Source organism: Scyliorhinus canicula, chromosome 8 (genome assembly GCF_902713615.1).
Source record: "Scyliorhinus canicula chromosome 8, sScyCan1.1, whole genome shotgun sequence".
NCBI classification, from domain to species: domain Eukaryota; kingdom Metazoa; phylum Chordata; class Chondrichthyes; order Carcharhiniformes; family Scyliorhinidae; genus Scyliorhinus; species Scyliorhinus canicula.
Genome location: NC_052153.1, coordinates 103,063,070 through 103,087,935, shown reverse-complemented (window position 1 = coordinate 103,087,935; position 24,866 = coordinate 103,063,070). Strand labels below are relative to the sequence as shown.

General features: G+C 46.6%; 1 protein-coding gene across 1 annotated transcript in view; it reads left to right on the top strand.

The window, feature by feature from the left end:
* The window catches only part of LOC119970422 (golgin subfamily A member 4-like), a 529,556-nt gene that overhangs the window by 466,177 nt on the left and 38,513 nt on the right, over positions 1-24,866 (top strand). Inside the window, exons 23-25 of the mRNA XM_038805016.1 lie at positions 122-298; positions 4,446-4,625; positions 24,539-24,681. Coding sequence (XP_038660944.1) covers positions 122-298; positions 4,446-4,625; positions 24,539-24,681 — 500 coding nt within the window. The remainder of the gene's footprint in view (positions 1-121; positions 299-4,445; positions 4,626-24,538; positions 24,682-24,866) is intronic.

Below are 24,866 nucleotides of genomic sequence, written 5' to 3'. Positions count from 1 at the left end.
TTCTTACAGCCCAAATTCTGATCGTCAGACTAGAGTGACACCGCATCTGCTCCAGAAACATCTCAGAATTTTGTGCCCAATGTTCTGAATTTGACTACAATTTTGTCATTATTTTGCATAGAAACTGGACACAATCGGTCAAGCAAATACATCACAGCACAGAAAAAGCGAGACTTTGCTAGATGAAGCCCATATTCCTGATTCCACTCTCCTTTTCACAAGAGCAGATGCAACTCATAATACCAGAGTTTTAGTGAGAGGTGTCAACAATAAGATAATTTCCAAACAGAACTACAAGGTAAGAGTTATACATTTCAATGGTAGTCTATGAGCGAAGAATGATTCTGAACAATTTGAGCAAATGTAAACTAGATGCAGTATTTAACTATTGCACTGTCATCGGCTTTAATACAAATTATCGAGTTTTATTTTTTCTGTGTAATATTTTGAAATAAACAGGCGAAGAGTTATGTTAAAACAGCAGACAAGAATTCATGCAATCCCATGAGTGAGTTAAACACAGTAAAGGATACTAAACACACACCTACCAGATACAATTAGCAAATTTATAATTCTAACAAAAGAAGGGATGCTTGCGATGGCATAATATTTGAAGGTAGTTTAAGACCTTTTCAGTGCCCCTCCAGATGAGCTCCTATTTAGCGAAACAGTAAGATATGGTCAGGATTCTGTTCCTATGGTCACCAACCACACCCCTCTCCATCACAACTGCCCTGTTATTATTAAATCCTGGAAGATGTTGGATGTCTTACTATCAGCAAAAGATCTGGATGGAAGCAAAGATCCTTTTTCGAAGTAACCTTTATTTACATAATTAACTATGCAGAGGATTGCAAAGCGCTGGGACAGAGCCACTGCTGGCCTCTCAGATTCTCCTCATAATTTTTTAAAAAATAATCTTTATTGTCACAAGTAGACTTACATAAACACTGCAATGAAGTTACTGTGAAAAGCCCCTAGTTGCCACATTCCGGCACCTGTTCAAGTACACAGAGGGAGAATTCAGAATGTCCAAATTACCTAACAGCACGTCTTTCGGGACTTGTGGGAGGAAACCGGAGCACCCGAAGAAAACCCACGCAGGCATGGGGAGAGCGTGCAGACTCCGCGCAGACAGTCACCCAAGCCGGGAATCGAACCAGGAACCCCGGCACTATGAAACAACAGTGCTAAAAACTTTGCTACCATGCCGCCCATAATTTTCTGATGTGTGAAATCATTATTACATTGCTCCTTACGCACATGCTCAGGAGCTATTGTCAGAGCCGTGTTGGAGTTAACGCTTTATGATACGGGTACAATTTTAACAAAGTTGCACAGATAAGAAAAGCTGTATGAAACTTGCCGGCATCACAGACTCCTGTTCCCGCCTGATTTAACAGCACCCTGTGCAGCTGGAGGGGCGGAGCCTAAACACGCTGGCAAAGCAAGGATTCTCAGGCCTGATCTCAAAATTAAAATTAAAGCCCCCACTTCCCCTCATGGAGATTAGGGACCCACACCGCACCCCCCACATCCCCGGGCATCGGGGCAACCACCATGCCTCGGAGGCTTTGTGGTTCTCCACATCCCCCACTCCCCTTCGCAGGCATGGGGACTCTCCCCTCTCCCACATTCCTCAGCAGGTCAGCAAAATCCTAGTTTTTTCTGAGGCCTTGGATGATACGTGACCCTCTCTTAGCCTCTCAGTTGGCCTGAACGTATCTTGGCAAACTCATGACGTGGGAAAATCCACATGATACACTCGTTGGAAAATTGTGGCCCAATGTCAGAGATGACAATATCTGGAATGTTTTGTGTGGAAAATATTCTCTTCAAAGAGGCTATAATTGCTTCTGATGTGAGCCCATCGAGCCTTTGCAGCTCAATTCAATGGGAACAATAGTCCACAATAATGGATTTGAATAGGTCCATGTCAAGGCGTCCGATGGCCTTGGATGGAAAAAGAGAGGGTAGAAGCGGTTCTTTCTGCTCATAACTGTGAATAGCACAGGTGATGCAGTTGGAGACTATGGCTGGGATTTTCTGGCTTCGCTGTGGCGGAACCCTATGTAGAGGATACAGCAGGCCAGCCAAACATTCGGTGGGGCTGAAAGACCTTGGTGATGGGCAGGGCCAGAAAATCCCAGTCTATGTCTTTGAGAGAGCCTGAGATACCTGGCCACCATACAGTTTGTTGCATCCTGGCCCGACAGTTGGTAATACCAAGGTGTGCATGGTGAATCTTCTGGAGGACCTCCAGGCTAAGAGCTCGTGGGACAACCAATTGCTGATCATAGACCAAGAGGTCTTCATTAATTCTGATGTGGTGATATTGTTCAGAATACTGCCTTAGCACGGGGCTCCTCGTCCCGCATTTGAACCCCCACAGGTTCTTGCAGCATCCTGGCAAATATTAAGTGGTTAATTTGGTGAAGGACTCAACTCCATCAACACAATTTTTATCTCCTTGTTCTGTGTAGTTGGTGGGTATATGCGACAGAATGTCAACAGTGGTCGGGATTTTCCTTGCACATATTATGTAATATTATCATATCACATTAGCTTCAATCTGAATCTCCAGATTCTGGGTGGCATCTTTGTGATTAGTAAAGTTAACAGCGGTTTGTTATCAATTTCTATCTTGAACTGTACGCTTAAACGGAGGGTAGAATTTTCTGCTCCACTGGCAAGTGGGAAAAGCAGATTTCCACGTCAGATTGTTTGTTTTTCACCTCAGTATGTATGCATAAATGAGCAGCACAACACATATCGGTGGATACAACACATGGTGGGCGGTCTGAGATTCACCTGCCATGCCGCTACCTCAACAGTTCATATTTCCAGGCACCATATTTAAACAGCACTACAGGTAGGAGGAGTATCAGCAGGTCACCCCTGTCTAATCCACCCAAGACTTTCTTGGAATGTCCAGCCATACCACGTCCCTTTTTCTATTGATGAATCATTGTGGCAACCGCCAGGAAGCTCTTAAAGCCACATGCGTGCGGTCGATGGCACTCCGCACCTGTGGGAAGCAGGAGATCGCCTCAAATCCCACTGCTCGGGCAGCCTTATCCAGGGATAACTGGATGTAATTTTGTACCTTATTCAACAGGACAGGGGGAACATTTGGATGCATTTATGAATGGTGAATTGTGATATTCCGCAAAGGTCCCCAATTAAGTCCTGGGAAAATCCACTTGTTGAGTGCATTGATCACCTTTAGAGCTGCGAGAAATGTCTGACAGGGTTTCTTCCAAAACACCAAGAACTAGTCTGTCTCTTATTAACTCAGGGATAATTAGTGTCCAGTGGTTCATTAATGAACCTAATTGGCATCACACCACCAGCAGGTGGGTTTCCCGCTTTAAGTTCTTCCCACCCTTGACTAAACTGGTGGCAGTTTAGCCACCGCCAAGAATCAGAGATCGGTGCTCCCATCCAAATCACCCTGCACCTTCTCATGCCATCATTACTACTCTGGTTGCTCAAGTAAATTCTACTGCATGGGTCTGAAGGCCCTGTTCGGTCTCTCCTTAATTGTACATAATTATACAATATTTGTCTTGGCCAAGTACTCCACCCTCTCTGGGCAAACCCAAAAAATCCTTGAAGAATGTACAGTGCTAGAGACCTGAAATCATGATCTCCACTCCTTTAAATCTGCTTCCAGCCAGACAGCGGAAGGTAGTGGAAAATATGCTCCTTCATTTCATCAGTCTGTTGAATTCAATATGATTCTTAGAAGTGAAGAGATTTTTGTCAAACATCAGTCTCCCGTACACAAAAAGTTTGCCTTTTGTTCTATGGCATGTCAGGTAGAAATTGATGCAGTCAAACCCTATAGAACCCCAACTAGACCTTGAACACAATGAAATATGGCCGCTTTGCCAATTGGAAATTCTGGTCGGCATGGGAATAGGGCCTTGATAGACTGCATAATTGGCCTCAATTGGCTTAGCACTGGTTCCTGGTGTAAAACTAATCTGACCCTGAGCCGTCCTCATTGAAAATGGCATGGGGTTGTGATTGTGGTGATCATCATGGACAACCACAATACCAAACTGCGTATCTGCCCACCTTTGAACCCTGACCCATTTAAATAGCACAGCCCATGTAATCCCAATTTAATCCCCTTAATCTCTATATTTATTAGAGATTTGTTAATTCTATATCATAGCCATTTGTTCTGTACTCAGTCCAGGGTACATTTTCTCTACCTTTCAGTGTTTTAATTTAATTTACGTAGTGCATGTTCATCGTACAAAGCACAGGGACTGCAGAGTTTCAAGAAGGGCAAGTAGCGATGGGCAATAAAAATGATGCCCACGCCCCATGAAAGAATTTTTTTAAGTAGTAAATTTCAATGGTTGATTCATCAATATCACCTATTCTTTTCTGGACATGTTGATTAGTGTATTGGGTTCTTGCTTGTGTTACAGAATGCAGTTCAAACCATGAAACAATATATTGACTTGCAAAAGGCGAGATTCTCCCAGTTGATAAAACAGTATTCTCAGCATGTCACATTAAAAGAGGCAGAGAAAAAAATCAAGCACCAAGTTGTTATATCAAAGTCCATCTCAGAAGTTTTCAAAAGAATGGAAGAACTGTACATAAAGGTACTTTATCATTACTAATTTAACAAGAACTGCTAACACCTGTTGCAATTCTCTTCATACTTAAAGACTTGCCGATGAAGTGAGCTACCTATCCACAAACTTTACTTCTGGTTGTCACAATTTTGAGTAACACTTCTACTATCAATGTATATAAAAGATACTGTATATATAAATATGGCAGTGCAAGGGTGTCCAGTTGCCATGGTGGCACTGCCAAGAGTCAAGGCTCGAGGGGGGCCATGCCATGAAAGGAGTGTGGGGGGGAGTGGGTGGAGATTGTGCAGCGCAGGTAAGAAGGGCCTCGAGGAGGTTGGGTGTGGTGATGGGTGGAGGTCTTAGAAGTAGAGGCCTGTAAGGGGTGTGTGGGGGGGTCCTGAAGAGGGGGCCCCCAGGGACCCCATAGCAGGGTGTCCTCACTTGGGGGGAGGGGTAATGCCCATGTGTTTGGTGGGTGACATTGCCATTGAGTGGGGTGTGTGGGGGACCTACAAGCTCACTGAAAGATAGGGGCATCCTTTCAAAATGGTGTCCCCATCTCTGAGTTCTGCTCTCAGTGATGAAAAAACATGTGGACTAAACGGGTAAGAAACTCCCCAGGGCCCAAAAAAGTGATGTGTCATTAGATAGCAGTGGGGAACTTGTTGGCAAAGCCGATGGGAAACTCCCAGCAAAACCCGCCACAAATTAGACTTGGGTGGGATTTACCGGCTGTTCATGCTGGTGGGTCGCCCCGCCGCCAAAAAAACACGTGGTGGAGTGGTCGGTAAATCCTGCCTTTAGAAACCTTTCCATTAAATCGCGCCAATAGGCAGAGAATAAGTCAGAGAAGACTCAGATTCTCTAGTGACCTCTCTCTCTGTAATGTTGACTTGGGTAGTCACCCAGTGCTAGCTGCCCTAAAGGTGACTTGCACTGAATTTCTTTACCAATGATCCTTTCAGGCTTCCTGTGTAAACTTCAGTGGCATTATCAGCCTGCTGCTCCGCATTGCATGAAGATCTTTACAAATGCAACGTTCCAAAACGAAGCTCAGTGCATCGTATTTTAAATGGACAGCCACAGTCAACTTGAACGAGCCAGATGCTTTGCGACCATCCTAGGCTTCCCCATGATTCAAGGAGAAATTGATTGTATTCACGCCATTAGAAAACATCCAGCAGACCAGCCTTGTACATTCATTAACAAAAAGGTGTATCACTCCTTAAATTTCCAGTTGGTATGTGACCACAGTCGAAGAACTATGCAGATTTGCGCTAGGTACCCAGGCAGCAGCCATGACTCCTACATTCTCCAGGATTCCCAGGTGTCTGACATGTCTAAAAATGTGCAGGTTAGGTGGATTAGCCATGATAAAATTGCCCCTCAGTGTCCAGGGATGTGCAGTTAGGTGGAGTTTCAGGAATAGGGTGGGGAAGTGGACCTAGGTAGGTGCTCTTTGAGAGAATTGGTGCAGACTTGATGGGCCGAATGGCCTGCTTCTGAACTGTAGGGGTTCTATATTTAATGGACTTGATGCACTGGATGGTTGACCTCTGGATGACAAGGGTTACCCTTTGAAGAGATGGCTCAGGATGCCTGTGAGAGTCCCTAGAATAGACACAGAGAGGAGCTAAAATGAGTCACGGCACCACCAAGGCCATTATCGAGCAGACAGTTGGGCTGTTACTGATGAGGTTCCAATGACTGGGTAGATCAGGAGCACTATAGTACGTGCCATCCAGAGTCTACCTGATAGTCATTATGTAATAATAATAATAATGATAATTGCTTATTGTCACAAGTAGGCTTCAATGAAGTTACTGTGAAAAGCCCCTGTGTGCTGTGCTCCTCATAACCTCACCATTCAGAAAGGGGTGACCTGGGGGAAGAGGAGACACAAGACAGTGATCATTCCTCTGATGGTGAGGTTAATGAGGAAGTGAGGAAACAGCCCGATGGAGAAGTCAAGGGCCTGTCTGGGAGCACATGGATGGCCGTAACATACGGGAGGTGTAAACAAAATAGAGGACCCAGAAGGTTAGACATTCTTGCCCTCTGAAATGCATGTATGCCTGTGTCTCAATATCATTCCATCTGCACTGTGAGCTTACTGAGAAAGTCCTGTCAGCACATTTAATCTCTCGACAGCTTAAGCACTGTTGCAACTTGACCAACTTTCACGATTGACAATTCATGAGTCCTTTCTCCATACATTTCCGGAAGCACTTACAAATAAATTGCACCTCTACATGAGGGATAATACACAGAAGGTTTAATTACAAATGGTCAATGGTTTATCTAATGAAGAGAACATACCCATGTGACCCATTTTGTGACGACTGTGGAATTTTCTTAATTCTTTTCTTTGTGCTGAGGCATAATGCTCGCTCCTCACTTGCTGCTTCCCTGATAACAGGCTGTTTTGATTGTCCCCTTTTGCAGCTGAGGGCTTGAGTGCCCTGCCAAGTTAGAAGACTCCTGTTGAGTGGCAGGAGAACCTTCTGTCAACCTTCCTATCAAAGTGAATGGTGCCAATGGCAGAAAAAAGGCCATCCCCATCAGAGAAGCCCTGAGAGGTGCTTCACATCTTCTGCCGTGAAGACTGATTGGTCCTCCCTGCCTTCCGATTAGGTCGCAGAAGATGGTTCAGTGTAAAGTACCCAGTTGCCCTGGCTATAGGCCCCTGAGCTCAGAGCCAGGACAATGGTGTGCATCCCATGATTACTTCTACAATCTTGTGGATTTACATCAGTCGCCAGTTTGTCCAGTCTGTCCATGGAGGACACTTGGTACTCTGAAGTGTGGGTGATTGCAGTGCACATGTTCTCGATGGACATCTCCACAGTTTGAACAGAAAAACACAACCCCTCTGGTATATTCACCTAATCTCCCAACCTCATGCTGGACATCCAGCATCTGCCGCTTTACTCAGTCTCTCGATCACCTCCTGCCCTTCTTTCACTGCTTGAGCCCTGTTCCACCACATTCTCCACAGCATTTGCGAATGTGAAGTGACCACAGCAGATTGTGCCTACAATCGTGATGTCACATTAATCCCTGCCAAGATACCAGTATCTTATCTGGTGCTTGATACAAGGTGGACGTGATGTTGCACCCTCCGAGGCTTTCATTTCCTCCTTGGATGTTAGTGTGGGTCCCTCACGGTTAGCGGAGTCAGCAGACAATGGTTCATCTGCGTAGGACACATCGAAGAAAGGACATTCATTGGCCTTTCACAGCTTCATGGGGTGTGCGAGGACACAAGATTCAATGCCATTGGCACTGTTTGGATTTGATATATGACACCCTGCAACCATTAAACCACTTTTCAGAAAGTTACATGGTTCTAGCAGGAAGCTACCTACCTAGCCTTTTAACGCTTACACCAGACATATACAATCACATACCATACCAGGCCTCACTCACTCTCCCTCTAGTGCTATCCCCATCTGTGTCTCAGGTCTGAATAAAGCTCCTTGCAATATCACCAGCCTCAGAGCTTCCCCAAATTCTGGCTCTGTCAACTGACTGGCTCCATTCCGTGGATGACAACAACCGAATCTGTCCTCCAGCAGCGTGAGGATGGCCAAATCGGGCATGACACCTCCAGTCCTGTTTCTCTCCAGAGCATTGTGGGTCTGCTTTTCCTGACATTGCAAAGATTTTTCTTCTCAGGTACTTTAATTTCAACATCCACCCAAGCTACGTGAGCAATACATAGTCTGCACAAAGGTTGGCACCCAATACTATGTATCTTCTTCAACCCCCCTTCCCTGATCACAACATCACCTCCACAGAGACAGTCGGGCCACAAGCAGTGCCATTGCTGCATATGATGTGGAGATGCTGGCGTTGGACTGGGGTGAGCACAGTAAGAAGTCTTACAACACCAGATTAAAGTCCCAACAGGTTTATTTCAAATCACTAGCTTTCGGAGCACTGCTCCTACCCCAGGTGAATGAAGAGGTGGGTTCCAGAAACATATATATGGACAAAGTCGATGATGCAAGACGATACTTTGAATGCGAGTCTTTGCAGGTAATGAAGTCTTTACTGGTCCCGACGGAGCAACTGGAGCGAGGGATAATCACAGGTTAAAGAGGTGTGAATTGTCTCACGCCAGGGCAGTTGGTAGGATTTTGCAAGCCCAGGCCAGATGGTGGGGGGTGAATGTAATGCGACATGAATCCAAGGTCCCGGTTGAGGCCGTACTCATGTGTGCGGAACCTGGCTATAAGTTTCTGCTCGGCGATTCTGCGTTATCGCGCATCCTGAAGGCCGCCTTGGAGAATGCTTACCCAAAGATCAGAGGCTGAATACCCTTGACTGCTGAAGTGTTCCCCGCCTGGAAGGGAACATTCCTGCCTGACGATTGTCGCGCAATGTCCGTTCATTCGTTGTCGCAGCGTCTGCATGGTCTCGCCAATGTACCATGCTTCGGGATATCCTGTCCTGCAGCGTATGAGGCAGACAACGTTGGCCGAGTCGCACGAGTATGTACCATGTACCTGGTGGGTGATGTTCTCACGGGAAATGGTGGTACCCATGTCGATGATCTGGCACGTCTTGCAGAGATTGCCATGGCAGGGTTGTGTGGTGTCGTGGTTGCTGTTCTGAAGGCTGGGTAGTTTGCTGCAAACAATGGTTTGTTTGAGGTTACGCGGTTGTCTGAAGGCAAGTAGTGGGGGTGTGGGGATGACATGGCAAGATGTTCGTCTTCATCGATGACGTGTTGAAGACTGTGAAGAAGATGTCGTAGCTTCTCCGCCCCAGGAAAGTACTGGACGATGAAGGGTACTCTGTCAGTTGTGTCCCGTGTTTGTTTCTGAGGAGGTCGGTGCGGTTTTTTGCTGTGGCGCGTTGGAACTGTCGATCGATGAGTCAGGGGCCATATCCCGTTCGTACGAGGGCATCTTTCAGCGTCTGTAGATGTCTGTTATTCTCCTCTTCATCTGAGCGGATCCTGTGTGTACAGAGGGCTTGTCCGAAAAGGATGGCTTCTTTAATGTGTTTCGGGTGGGTTATCCGTGGGCTTGCGGCAAAGCTGAGATGACCGACCTTGATGGAGATGAGTGTGTCCAAGAATGCAACCGATTCTGGAGAGTAGTCCTTGGTGAGTCTGATGGTGGAATGGAACATATTGATGTCATTGTGTAGTCGTTTCAGTGATTCTTCAGCGTTGCTCCAAAGGAAAAAAATGTCATCGATGTATCTGGTGTATAACGTCGGTTGAAGGTCCTGTGCAGTGAGGAGGTCTTCTTAAAACTTGTACAGGAATATGTTGACATATTGAGGTTTGAATTTGGTCCCCATGGCTGTTCCGTGTGTCTGGATGAAGAGCTTGTTGTTGAAGGTGAAGACATGATCCAGAATGAAGCGGATGAGTTGCAGAATTGCGTCTGGAGATTGGCAGTTTTCGGTGTTGAGTATTGTGGCTTTTGCAGCAATGCCGTCATCATTGGGGATGCTGGTGTAGAGTGCCGAGACGTCTATTGTGATGAGGAATGTTCCTGGTTCAACTGGTTCAACTGGTCCATCATATCACGACAAAAGCTGGGCGTTCCTTGTACAAGGGTTTCAAGGTGCCCTTGATGTAGCCAGAGACTTTCTCACACAGGGTCCCATTGCATGATATGACAGAATGGCCTGGTGTGTTGGCCTTGTGTATATTCGGGAAAGTTTTAGAGTTTAGTCCAACATTACTGACCTCTGCAGTCACCTCTGTTCAGGCAGGTCACGTGATTGAGGGGTGTCTCCTCTTCCCACCTTCTTGGGATTACATGCCTTGTGAACACAGCCTGGAGGAGGGTTCGGAGAGAGTTATTGTTGAAAAGTGGGGCAGTTTGGCATATTTCTCCCTCCCTCTCCCTTCATTCCTTTTTCACCGCCATCAATGGAAGAAAACAAATCAGCGCTCAGGATTCAGACCGTAACATGATGCGGATGATCAGAATTAATGCCTTGTATGTTCCCTGCCAAAGATGTTTAATTCTAATCCCCTGCAGAACTTTAAACATTTTTTGAGGACAATAATATTTACTTCAGACAATGCCTGAGAATCTTGCTGACATGTAGAAATTACAGGGGGACCTGATGCTGTCCTGTGCCAAGTGCTCCTTTAAATTAGTGGCCATGATTTATTCCGGATCACAGTTTACAAATTCGGCCACGGAACATCATGCCCTTTATGTCCAATTGGGCAGAGGATTGATAATCTAGCAATGTTGTGGGCAGAAAACCCACCCTGCAGCCATGAATTGGACAATTATCATTTTATACGGAGTGCTACAATGATGGGGGCAGGAATCGACAATCCACCCACTGCCAGGTGTGAGTTCAACCCACCAAAAAGCACCGTAATATTCAGCCCTATATGAAGTTACAAACTTACATCCTATAGCAAAACTATGGTACTTCCCCATTGATTCCTAACCCAACTGTTCTGTGGTGTCCTCAATCTGAGACACAATTCCATTACCTCCTACCCTGTCTCCGGTTCATTCCCTCTGGTTTCAATCATCATTTTTGCTGTAAACCTACGAACCCAACATGGCCACCTGCCCCATTCATTCCACCCTTACCTAATCCAGGTCACCCTTAAAATAGTCTGTTCACTGGCCTTCATTGGGAACTTCTTTTGGAATACAGGAATAGGTTTGCTTTTTGGCTTCCTGATGATTTTAAGGAAGATTTACAATTTAAGTCATTTAAACTTCACCATGGTCATTGACCATTCCCACTCTCCCATTCTAGTAGTCTAAGTGTCTGGCGCATATAGGGTTAATGTGGGACTGAGTACAGTACTATTCCATCAGTTATATAAGAGAGCACATGATCTACACCTGGGGGTCAGTGTTGGACAGAGCTGTACTCTTTACTGTATATTTGTAAATACTTCTAAGAGTCAATAGATTTAAAAGCACGCATGACTAGAAATTGTTCTTCAGGCGTACAAAACTGTAACCAGCATCTTGCAACATTGTGGAAGCTTATGGAAAACTCAAGACCTTACAGAAAACGCAGAGAAAAACTAAAGTGCAAGAAGACTGAGAAAAAAGTTTTGCAAAGCTGTGTGACCTGAAAAGGAGCTCTAGAAACAGCCGCGCAGAGGAAAAGTCACCAGGAAAAAGTTCCAAAGAAATGCTTGAAGACAGAAATCTAAAATTCCTTATGGCAGCATAAGACTCCCATTGAGATAGTGTGGTGAGCTAAATCTTTTAAAACTCCAGGCTGCAGCAAATCCTGTGAAAGTTGATTCAGGCAGCCATTGTTGAAATTTGCGATCAAGCTGAGCGCAATCACCTTTGTGGTGGAGCCCCACTAAACATAAAAAAGTGCGGGAAATCCCTTTGCCTCCAAGTGAACGGCAATGCTACCTTGAAATTCAGAAGCTCTCATCGTAGAATCTGCACTTTTGAAAATTTAACTGTGGGTCAGAATTCCACATTTCCAAATCAATTCAGACTAATCCAAGCCCCAGATAAAGCATATAATTGGGGACTTGGAGGAAAAGGTTCCAAACTTACAACAAAAAGTCAGAAGCAGGTTAACACACTGCTTTACTCAGTAGGTTCAATTATGGACGACATTATTGCAAAACAAATAATCAATGAATCATCTGCTGAATTTGAAGAAGTGCTAAAATATTTCAACATGTATCTAATCAATCCAAGAAGCAATAAAATACTCAAAAAAGCTCCATTTAACAAGCAAGCCCAACTGCCAGGGAACCTGTTGATTCATTAATCAGTGATCCATATGGGGTGGCAGAAGGTTGTAAATATGGAGACTTAAATCTGAACTTAAATCACCAGAGTCAAAATAGTGGCAGGAGTAGTGGACGATGCACTCTCTGATCTCATCCAAGAAAAGGAAGATCTAACCCTGAAAAAGGCAATCCATGAGCAGCACAGAACAATTTTAAGGGGAGAAAATAAACTGTGGTGCAGAAACCATTCCACAGTTCAGCTAATTAGGCAACAAAAACACTCCAGTCCATGGAAAGCAATAATCAAACAGGACAGCAGAATGACCAAGGCAACATTGTGGAGCAAAGCACCCCCACAGGCAAGATCAGTACAACAAGATTGGACACAACCACAAACCACAAATGCACACAAAAGCATCCATGAGGTCAAGACTGCAAAACTGGAAGACACACAGCCATGCTTCTTGGGTGACATCAAATATCTTGCTTTCTCTTGTGAAATTCAGACATTTGAGTCCAAAACAAATTTTAAAATTCACTCAGAAATCAGCACAACAGTCCTGCCAGACAAATAACTGTGACTAAAAGACTTTTGGCTTCAAGCAACAGATAGAACACTCCATGGACCCGGAGGAATCCGACTTCGAGTCATAGGCATGATTCTGGAACCACAGATAGAACATAGAACATAGAACAGTACAGCACAGAACAGGCTCTTCAGCCCTCGAGGTTGTGCCGAGCAATGATCACCCTACTCAACCCCACGTATCCACCCTATACCCGTAACCCAACAACCCCCTCCCCCCCTAACCTTACTTTTGAGGACACTACGGGCAATTTAGCATGGCCAATCCACCTAACCTGCACATCTTTGGACTGTGGGAGGAAACCGGAGCACCCGGAGGAAACCCACGCACACACGGGGAGGACGTGCAGACTCCACACAGACAGTGACCCAGCCGGGAACCGAACCTGGGACCCTGGAGCTGTGAAGCATTTATGCTAACCACCATGCTACCGTGCTGCCCTATGTATGGTGTCAAACCAAATCTTCAAGCCTGTGCGAGTAATCCATAACCAGACTTTCTCTCTCTTGAGCAGTGATGTCTATGTAGCACTAGCTCTCCTCAAAGTGGCAGATGTTAATCATACATAACTGCAGCTTCCCAACTACTCATACAAAAAAGAATATCAAGACTGTGATATCAGCACTGACAGACTTTTCGCTTTGTGGAGCAGGTTTCTCCATTCTCATTACAAGTGCCGGAAAACTTTCATGGTCAGATCCGGCAACCACCCAGGAGGTTACCATGACTCCTCCAGTGGAGGATTAAAAGAGAGTGACCAGCAGTCTGACGAGCGTCAACCTCCAGCTCTGATGACAGTCTTGCAGGTCAACACCGCAGCCAGCATGCCAAGACCTCAGAAGATGCTGAGGCCTGATAGCCACCACCTATTGCCACACAATGCAGGGATAAGCGTACCACTAAACCTGATTCTAATCACAGGAAGGCTTATCCTCCACCACAGAGGACAATGCCACAACCCATATGACAATGGAAGAAGCAAACTAAACGACAAGGAGACGAGCACAATGTCCATCCACCCCACAAGAAACAAGTTAGGGTAGCAACTTGTACAACAGCCGAACCAACCAACTGCAGGTCAACATAAAAGAATGGAAGAAAAGGATGAATAGGCTCCAAACCTACAAGAAGAACCAGAAGTGACAGAGGCTGCCACTCTACTGACAGCAGTGTGAATGAGATAAGGAAGGGTTGAAGGAATTGTCCCTCATCTCCATTTTAAAGGATGGTCCCTTGAGTCTGAGGCTGTGCCCTTGTGTTCTAGTCTCTCCTACTGGTGGAAACATCTTCACCACTGTCTTGGCCTCTCAGTATTCTGTAAGGTTCAATGAGATCCCCCCCTTCATGCTTCTTAACTCCATCAAGTACACACCAAGAGTTCTCAAACGCTCCTCATATGGCAAGCTCTTCATTCCAAGGATCATTCTTGTGAACCTTCTCTGGACCTCCTGCAAGACCACCACATCCTTCCTCAGATACAGGGCCCAAAATTGCTCACAATATTCCAAATGGAGTCTGACCAGAGCCTTATATAGACTCAGTAGTACATGCCTGGTCTTGTATTCTAGCCCTCTCGAAATGAGTGCTAACATTGCACTTACCTTCCTGACTGCCAAATGAACCTGTATGTTAATCTTAGGAAAATCCTGAACTAGGAACCCTAAGTCCCTTTTTATTCAGATTTCCGAAGCCTTTCTCTATTTAGAAAATATATTTCCTACCAAAGTGCATAACCTCACACGTTTCCACATTGTATTCCATCTGCCACTTCTTTGCCCATTCTCCTAGCCTGTCCAAGTCCTTCTGCAGCCTCATCGGTTCCTCAATACTACCTGTCCCTCTACATATCTTTGTATAATCTGCAAATTTAACAACAATGCCCTCAGTTCCTTCTTCCAGTTCATTAATGTATATCGTGAATAGTTGTGATCCCAACACTGACCCTTGTGGAACACCACGGGTCACCGGCTGTCATCCTGAAAAATACCCCTTTATCCCCATTATCCCCCTTTATCCCCATTCTATGCCTTCTGCCAGTCAGCCAATTTTCTATCTGTGCCAGTACCTTGTCCCCAACATCATGGGTTTTTATCCTATTTATCCTATAGCCTCCTGTACGGCACCTTGTCAAAGACCTTCTGGAAATCCAAATAGATCACGTCCACTGGCTCTTCTTTGTTTAACTTCCTCCCTCCTTTTGACGAAGCCATGCTGACTCAGTCTTATTTTACCATGCACTTCCAATTACTCCGCAATCTCACCCTTAATAATGGACTCCAAAATCTAACCAACGACTGAAGTCAGGCCAACCGGCCTATAATTTGCCATCTTCTGCCTCCCTCCCTTCTGAAATCGGGGTATTACATTAGCCATTTTCCAGTCCTCTGGGACCCTCTCTGACTCCAGTGACTCCTGAAAGACCCTACCAATGTTTCCACGTTCTCCTCAGCTATCTCCTTCAGAACCCTGGGATGTAGTCCATCCAGCCTGGGTGATTTATCCACCTTCAGACCTTTCAGCTTCCCCAGCACCTTCTCCTTAGTGATGGCCACTTTACTCTTGACTCTGCCACTTGACTTGCCCGCTGACTCTCTTGAAGTTCTGGTGTGCCACTGGTATCTTCCACCATGAAGACTGATGCAAAGCATCTATTTAGTTCCTCTGCCATTTCTTTGTTTCCTATTACTACTTCCCCAGCTTCATTATGGATTGGACCAATGTCCATTCTTGCCTCACTCTTAACTTTTATATATTGGAGAAAGCTCTTGTAAAATACACCTTTATCCCCATTGTCTGCCTTGTGCCAGTCAGCTAATTCTCTATCTATGCCAGTACCTTGTCCCCAACATTATGGGTTATTATGTTATTTAGCAGCCTCCTTTATGTCACCTTGTTTTATATTATTAGCTAGCTTACGCTCTTCTTCCCCCTTATTGCTTTTTTAGTTGTCCTCTGCTTGCTTTTAAAGGTTTTCCAAACCTCTGGCTTCCCACTAAACCGCGCCACACTGTATGCTTTTTCTTTTGCTTTTATGATGTCACTGACTTCCCTCATCAGCCATGGATGCCTTGTCCTCCCCTTAGCAGGGTTCCTTCAACTTAGGATGAATTTTTCTTGTGCCTCCCGAATAACCCACAAACTCCCGCCATTGCGATTTATTGGTGTCAAGTTTAGGGCAGCAGGGTAGCATGGTGGTTAGCATAAATGCTTCACAGCTCCAGGGTCCCAGGTTCGATTCCCGGCTGGGTCACTGTCTGTGTGGAGTCTGCACGTCCTCCCCCTGTGTGCGTGGGTTTCCTCCGGGTGCTCCGGTTTCCTCCCACAGTCCAAAGATGTGCGGGTTAGGTGGATTGGCCATGCTAAATTGCCCGTAGTGTCCTAATAAAAGTAAGGTTAAGGGGGGGGTTGTTGGGTTACGGGTATAGGGTGGATACGTGGGTTTGAGTAGGGTGATCATGGCTCGGCACAACATTGAGGGCCGAAGGGCCTGTTCTGTGCTGTACTGTTCTATGTTCTATGTTCTATGTTGACCCCGGCCAACAGCGAGTTCCCCACCCCAAAACCTTTATCCACGAATAGGCCTTGTGAACTGAAGAGAAGAAAGAATACTCCCGCTCCCCCAGGTACAAGAACCTCCAAGGGTCTACTCCTCCCATTTCCACCATTAGCCCAGCCAATGCCTTCGCTCCCCATGACCGGGTAAGCGATCGCGATTGTGACCTGTCCAATTTTGGCTTCTGCACCATATTCCAGTCTCCACCCACTTTAATTCATGTGAATCCAAGTCAGGATAGCCCCACATACCTTCTTTACAAACCCTGCATCATCCCAGTTGGGACCATACACACTTACCAACGCCACCATCCTCCCTTCTAATCCCCCTATCACTATTACATATCTACCTCCATGATCTGCCACAACTTTCTCCATTTGGAATCTCACTCTTTTATTCACCAGAACCGCAACCCCTGCACCCTACTATCAAACCCCAAGTGAAACACCTGGCTATCCCAGCCCTTTCTCAACCTCCCCTGATCCTTCACTCTCAGGTGAGTGTCCTGCAGTATTGCCACGTCTGCTTTCAAACTTTTCAAATGCGCAAGCACCCTCGACCTCTTCATTGGGCCTCCCAACCCCCTCACGTTCCACGTAACAATCCTAACAGCGGGTCTCTCCCCACCCCCCTCCCTGCTTATCCACTATCATCATAATTTCGGGCTTTACCCACGGTGCCTGTCCCGTCCCTATCCATTGTTGACATCGAGCCGCATCCCCCCGTCCGAGAATCCCCCCGACACTTCCTCGTGAAGAAACCCCACCCTGTGTTGATGCCCTCCGCTCCCTTTTCACACCTCCTAGGCCCATTGAAACCTGCTCACCATGTCATAATATCCACTCATGTATATAATGAGGTGCAGACAGGCAGTGATTGACACATAGGATGACCAGTAAGCACACAGAACATGGTGCAGCCAATCACCAGGTAGGACACTACCACTATAAAGCCAGAGGGCACTAGGTTTCCCACTCTCTCTGGACCCAGCCACTGAGACAGTCAGAGTCCATGAGCTAGCCAGTGCAAACACCATGCGGTAGCTAGTAAGTCTGGTCAGGCTACTACTAGGTCTCCAGTCAGTTCAGTACAGTGTCGACCCACAGCTGAATATGTTTATCAGTTCTGTCTTGAATAAAATAGTGTTGGATCTTCTCCAATGTTAGACGTCTGTTTCTAGCTTCCCTGCATCGAGTGCAGTCCACATCGAACCAACCTGCCTAACACATCATGGTACCAGAGTGCTACTGATCCTGACAGACCTACTTCAAGTGAATCAGCATTAACCAGCAAGCAGCCATCCGGTGAAATGGAAAATATCCAGCCTCCTCCGCAGTTCCGCATCTCCGGCAACCTCGGCGCCAATTGGAAGACCTTCAAGCAAATGTTCCTTTTGTACATCGAGGCCTCCGACCTCGAAGCAGCATCGGATGTCAGGAAGATTTCTCTCCACCGCGGGGGACCACGCCATCCACATCTACATCTTCCTTACGTTCGCTTAAGGCGCAGGCAAAACAAAATTCAAAACAGTCCTGCTGAAGTTCGACAGCCACTGCGACTTTGAGGTGAATGAGAGCTTTGAATGGTATGTTTTCCAGCAGAGGCTTCAGGGTAAGGATGAACCTTTTCAGTCCTTCTTGACCCATCTCCGCCTCCTAGCGCAGTCATGTAACTATGGCTCGACAGCTGATTCCATGATCCGGGATCAGATCGTTTCCGGGGTCCACTCCGTCTCCCTTCGGCAGCATCTCCTGAAAGTCAAACAGTTAACCCTCCCTGTCGCTATCGAGACGTGCGTTGTCCATGAGCATGCTAAGAATCGTTACTCCCACATCAGGGTGGCAGAGACTGCAAAACTGGCCTCCCACGAGGCAGAACGGGTGCAGGCTATCGCACAGTTGCAGGGCCTGAGCATCGAGGAGAGTGGCCGTTTCGCACGCTTTTTCGGGTCCCTGTGCATGCGCGCCACAACCAAGGGGACGACGAGACCGACAACCCGACTGCGCAGGTGCATACGTCGACCGACCGCACTGCGCTTGCACGATGGTGCACGGAATGCGCTGACGTCGGCGTTATGACGTGTCCGAATTGTGGCTCCGCCCACTTAAAGTGGCAATGTCCAGCAAAAGGACGTCGGTGTCTACAGTGTGGCAAGCTTGGCCACTACGCAGCCCTTTGCAGATCTGCTCCACCGCTCAGCAGCCAGCGGTCCCAGCTGCGGCGTAGAAGTGTCCGCTCAATACAGCAAGACATGCCAGATTCCGATCTCGACAGCCCAACAGACCCCGATGCTGAGTGCCTCAAGTCCCCATACCGGTTGGGCATCATAACTACACATGCTCTGCCTTCCACCACAACAGCGAAACGCCTCTCGACCCTCAGTGTGGATTCCGACGACGAGTGGTGTGCTGTCCTCACAGTTAACAAGGCTCGCATCGGATTTAAACTGGACACCGGCGCATTGGCGAACCTCATCTCAAAATCCGGCCTCGACACAATCCGCGCCAGACCAAGCATTCTTCCACCAGCCTGCCAGCTCCTTGACTACAATGGCAATGCCATAGCTGCCAGTGGCCCGTGTCAACTAGGGGTATCCAATAAGGTGATCAAGGCAACACTGCGGTTTGAAATCGTCGGGCCTGACAGACCACCCTGCTCGGTGCTCGAGCCTGCAAGCTCCTGAACCTGGTTCAGCGCGTTCACACCATGTCATGATCACCGGCGATGGCCTCGCCTGATGGAAACTTGCAAGCCGACATAGATGACATCATCACGCAGTACCACAGCATATTCGATAGAATGGGCACGCTCCCATACCGATATAAAATCCTGCTCAAGCCGAACACCACCCCTGTAATTCATGCACCACGCCGGGTGCCGGCACCCCTCAAAGATTGTCTGAAGAAGCAATTACAGGACCTCCAAGACCAGGGCATCATATCGAAGGTCACAGAGCCCACAGACGGGGTCAGCTCCATGGTCTGCGTCAAGAAGCCATCAGGGGAGCTCTGCATTTGCATTGACCCTAAGGATCTAAACTGCAACATCATGCGGGAGCATTACCCGATACCAAAACGTGAAGATGAGCCAGTGAGATGGCTCATGCCAAATTCTTTACTAACCTGGACGCCTCCAAGGGTTTTGGCAAATACAGCTGGACGCGTCAGTCGCAAGCTGTGCACGTTCAACACCCTGTTTGGTCGCTACTGCTACAACCGGATGCCTTTTGGTATCATATCTGCCTCCAAAGTATTTCACTGCACCATGGAGCAGATGATGGAGGGCATCGAGGGGGTGCGAGTATACGTTGACGACATAATTATCTGGCCCACAACACCCCAGGAACACATCGCTCGCCTCAAGAAGGTATTCCAGAGAATTCATGAACATGGTCTCCAGCTCAACAGGGCCAACTGCTCATTTGGTCAATCGGATATTAAGTTCCTTGGTGACCACATCTCGCAGCAGGGCGTGCGGCCAGATGCCGACAAGGTCGCGGCGATCAATGCCATGAAGACCCCGGAGGACAAGAAGGCGGTCCTCCGCTTCCTCGGGATGGTCAACTTCCTCAGGAAATTCATTCCCAATATGGCACCCCACACCACGGCCCTCTGCCATCTCGTCAAGAAGTCGATGGAATTCCAGTGGCTGCCCACGCATGAAGAGGAATGGCATGAGCTGAAAGCATAGCTCATCACAGCCCCGGTTCTAGCGTTCTACGACCCAACCAAGGAAACAAAGATATCAACTGATGCAAGCCAGACGGCATTGGGGCGGTGCTCCTTCAGTGGGATGACTCCTCGTCCTAGGCTCCAGTGGCGTATGCCTCCAGGGCCATGACGCCCACTGAGCAACGGTACGCTCAGATTGGGAAGGAGTGTCTGGGCCTCCTGACAGGGATAGTCAAGTTTCACGACTACGTTTATGGCCCGCCAAAATTCACGGTAGAAACGGTAGAGGCCACAGGCCTCTAGTCCACATAATCCAGAAGGATTTAAATGACATGACGCCTCGGTTACAGTGAATTCTTCTTAAGCTACGCCGCTACGACTTCAAACTTGTCTACACGCCAGGCAAAGAGCTAATTGTTGCAGATGCCCTACCCAGGACCATTACCACACCGTGTGAACAAAGTGACTTCATCTGCCACATAGAAGCAAGTGCAGTTGTGTGCCACCAAATTTCTGGCCTCTGACGAACGGGTGGTCCAAATTCGTGAGGAGACGGCCAAGGATCCCCTGCTGCAGCGTGTGATGCAGCAGGTCCTTACCAATGGCTGCCAGGAGGGACAATGTTCCCAGTTCTATAACGTAAAAGACGACCTGACGGTGGTGGAGGGAATCCTTCTGAAACTTGACAGGATCGTAATTCCTCAGAGCATGCGGGCTATGGTGCTGGGCCAACTCCATGAGGGTCACTTTGGGGTCGAGAAATGCCGATGCAGAGCTCGGGAGGTGGTCTATTGTCTGGGCATCAGCCAGGACATTGCTGACACAGTCCTCAACTGCCCCACCTGTCAGAAGTTTCAACCAGCTCAACCTAATGAAACGCTGCAACAGCACGAGATCGTGACCTCTCCGTGGTCCAAAGTAGGCGTAGACCTTCTGCCTTCATAAATGATAATAATAATAATATAGTAATTGCTTATTGTCACAAGTAGGCTTCAATGAAGTTACTGTGAAAAGCCTCTAGTCGCCACATTCCGGCGCCTTTCGGGGAGCCCGGTACGGGAATTGAACCCGTGCTGCTGGCATTGTTCTGCATTACAAGCCAGCTGTTTACTCCACTGTGCTCCGTCGCCTCCACCGTCTCAAACTAAAAGTCTCTGGAGTTGTAGGTCACCTTTAGCTTTGCTGAATGCACCACTCCAACTACACTCTACTGTCGTACAATGCTGTCTTCACTCGGCCGAAAGCCGCTCACCGCTTTGCCAGTTCCACCGTCAAGTCTGTGAAAATAGATAATCACTGCTCTTGGCGGCTCCTTTAACTTAGGCTTAGGCCTCGGCGACCAATGAGCTCGGTTCAACTCATACCGAGAGGGTTCTTCTCCCCCATCAGTCCTGCCAACATCTTAGCAAAGTACTCTGTCGGCCTTGGGACTTTCGCCCCCTCGCGCAGGCCCACAATCCTTAAATTTTGTCATCTCGAGCAGTTCTCCATATCCTCCAGCTTTGCTTGCAGCCCCTTATTGGCCTCAACCACCCTCTGCAGCTCATCTCCCATCGAGGTGAACTGATCGCTATGCCGCGACATGGCCTCCTCCACTCCCTTCATCTTCTCACTTTGTTCCTTCACCTCAGCCGATGCCTTTGCAACAGCTACCTTCATTGCAGCAATTGCCTCCTCGACCAACGCCTTCAGCGCCACTCCCATCTCCTTTCTCATCCCATCCATATGCTTTGCAAACTGCTTTTCAAGCTCTGGAGACACCCCCTCAGCCATCCTCTCTGCTGTAAGCAGTGTGACTCCACCCAGTGGCTTGGCCTCCACCCTCTTGTCAGTCCCGGGCTGGTACTCACACTCGATGGCGAGCTCTCACTCTCTCCCCTCCTCACTTCTGTCTTTCTCTGATTTTTGGACATCTTTTGCCTCTGTGCCGGTTCTTAGTCCTTCGTGAATTGTCCCCAGGACCGGTCATTAAAAATTCCCAAAAAGAAAAAAAAACATATACACCTCAAGCAAGAGCCACCCAATGTGTGACGACCCTTCTACATGTTGCCTTTGGCTGCCTCGTGTTCTGGGCCCTGCTCCGCTGCTCCGGCTGCTCAAGCACTGACCTCAGTCTCACTGCTCCTGCTGTTCCACACTTTTACTTCAGCCCTGCTGCTCCACACTTTAACTTTAGTTTTGCTGTTCCACATTTTAACTTCAGTTCTGCTGTTCCACACTTTGGCTGCCTCATCCTCTGCCACCGTTTCGGCTGCCTCACTCCTGGATCCGGGCCTCCACCTCGACTGCCTCGTGTTAGACTCTCCCATAATATTAGCTTTCTTATATGCCTTTCTTGTCTTTTGATTTATTTTCTGTCCAACATCCTGACTACTGTTCCAGGGGCCTGTACGTAACTCCCATCAGGGTCTTTTTTTCTTTTGTGATTCTTGAACTCTCCCCCCCACAGATTCTACGCTTTCTGGCACAATATCGCTTCTAGCTATCAATTTAATTTAATTTCTTTTTCTAAAATATTTTTATTAGAGATTTTCCATTTTACAATAAATTTGACAACAAAATCCATATTAAACACAGCCGATGATACAGATTTAATTTAATTTCTTACTAATAAGGCAACCACGCCCCATATGACCATCTGCTATTTCCTTTCGATAAGATACATACCCTTGGAAATTAGATTCCAGCCTTGGTCTCCTTACAGCCAAGTCTCTGTAATGCTCGCAATATCGTACCGGCCAATTTCAATGTGCGCTCCAAGCTCATTTACCTCGTTTCGTGTACTGCGCACATTTAGGTACAACACCCTCAGAACTGCATTGACCGCGCCTCTTCTCAGAGCTTTCCCCTTATCTGCTATGCCTGAAGTTAGATTCCTGCCACTTTCCATACTCTTTCCATACTCTCTCTTCTATTCTGAAAAAATTTAAATAAATTAGATAAAGTCTAGGGGGGAGGTGTAATTTCAGGATTTTGCACATTTAAGGTTAATGAATACAATATCACCCGCACAGTGATGTAAGAGAGCACACGGCCTGCACCTCGGGGTCAGTCTAATTTTGGACAGAGTCATGTGTACCAGCAAGCATGGAGACAACTGTAGCTTGAACCCTATACTGTATATATGTAAATAGTTCTAAAAGTCAATAAAGACTTAACAGTTAACCTGTGTTTTATTACAAAGGCCTCTTCAGACCTCTGGAAGTATAACTGATACCCTACAACACCCCTCCTGCATCTGTACAAGCATCTTGAATGCCTGTACTTCTCAATCCTTACCCTTTCTTTCCTAATGTCTCCTATTCCTAGTAGCATTCTTCTCTATCTGGTTTCCTGGACTAAGTCCCTTCCTCAGATGAGTTATGTTCTGCGTATGATACCTCAAGGATTTGGCACCCAGTCAACAATCCAGGTCAAATCCCAACAAGACAAGTAATGAAATAAAATTCAACAAACCTTGAATGTATGGTCCGCTAGTTGTTGTTAACTCTTATGGGGTTCACAACTTTCATTCAGGGAACTTGCCACTCCTGACTGATTTGACCTGTTCATGTCTCCGGAATCACAAAATCTCGTTGATTATGAATGCCCTTTGAAGTGATCTAACCAGTAATGTGACCATTTCCCAGTTCTCCTTCTATCTCCTTTTTCTAACTACCTCCTACTGTGAGATTGCCATCATCAAGCTACCTTTCCCACCATACATATTCCAACCCAAGAGAACAAAGAGAGAAAAGCTGAAGAAGATAGAGTGCAGTAGAACAGAAGGCAAAGACCATTTCACTGCCTCCCACAGCAATGTTAAATGCTGTTTCCAATGTTATCTTGACAATATTCATGGAATATGTGACAATTATTCTCATTCCATAATTTAAACCCATTTTGAATATGCTGCTTTTGTATGTGTGTGGACAAATCCACAAAACTCAGCCAGTTACAGGAAAAAGCCCAGAAATTATCACAAGCAACAAAGAGCCAAGTGATTGGCCTCCCAGATTACTTACTGTCTTTCTACATCAGAAACACCCATAATTGGATCAAATAACAGCTGAAAATCTTACCTTGGAAGTCTAATTTCAATTTAAAATTATAGTTTAATCTCATTTGAGTGTCATTATTACCAGCACAAGCTCTTCTAATACCCCTTCCTCCATCCTCCAGTCCAAAGACGTACAGGTTAGGTGGATTGGCCATGATAAATTGCCCTTAGTGACCAAAAAGGTTAGGCGAGGTTATTGGGTTACGGGGATCAGGTGGAAGTGAGGGCTTAAGTGGGTCGGTGCAGACTCGATGGGTCGAATGGCCTCCATCTGCACTGTATGTTCTATGTTCTAATCTCCCGCCTTGGAGATTATAGTCTTGTAATAATGCTCTCGAGTCTGTTTTTCTATATTTTCAATTTTAAATATTTTCAGAGGAAAAAACGATGGAACGAACAAACCTTGAAATTTACAGAACAAAGAACAATTCTCGCCAATACTCTGATGAATACTTTGGATCATATTGAGAAAGAATCTGGTTTGTTCTTAATAAAGCCATCGCTGTCATGGAAAGGAAGGTAAATTTGTCACTGTTTAAAATATTGCTTTTAAACAAATAACGTGAATAATTTTGTTCATCCTGAAGCAACTAGGGAGGTATATGGGCTTGCATCTTTCTAAGTAATCTAGTCAGGTATCTATAGTAAATCTCACTTGTTTTTGAGGGTGTTATTTTAATAATTTATCAAATATCCCATGCCAA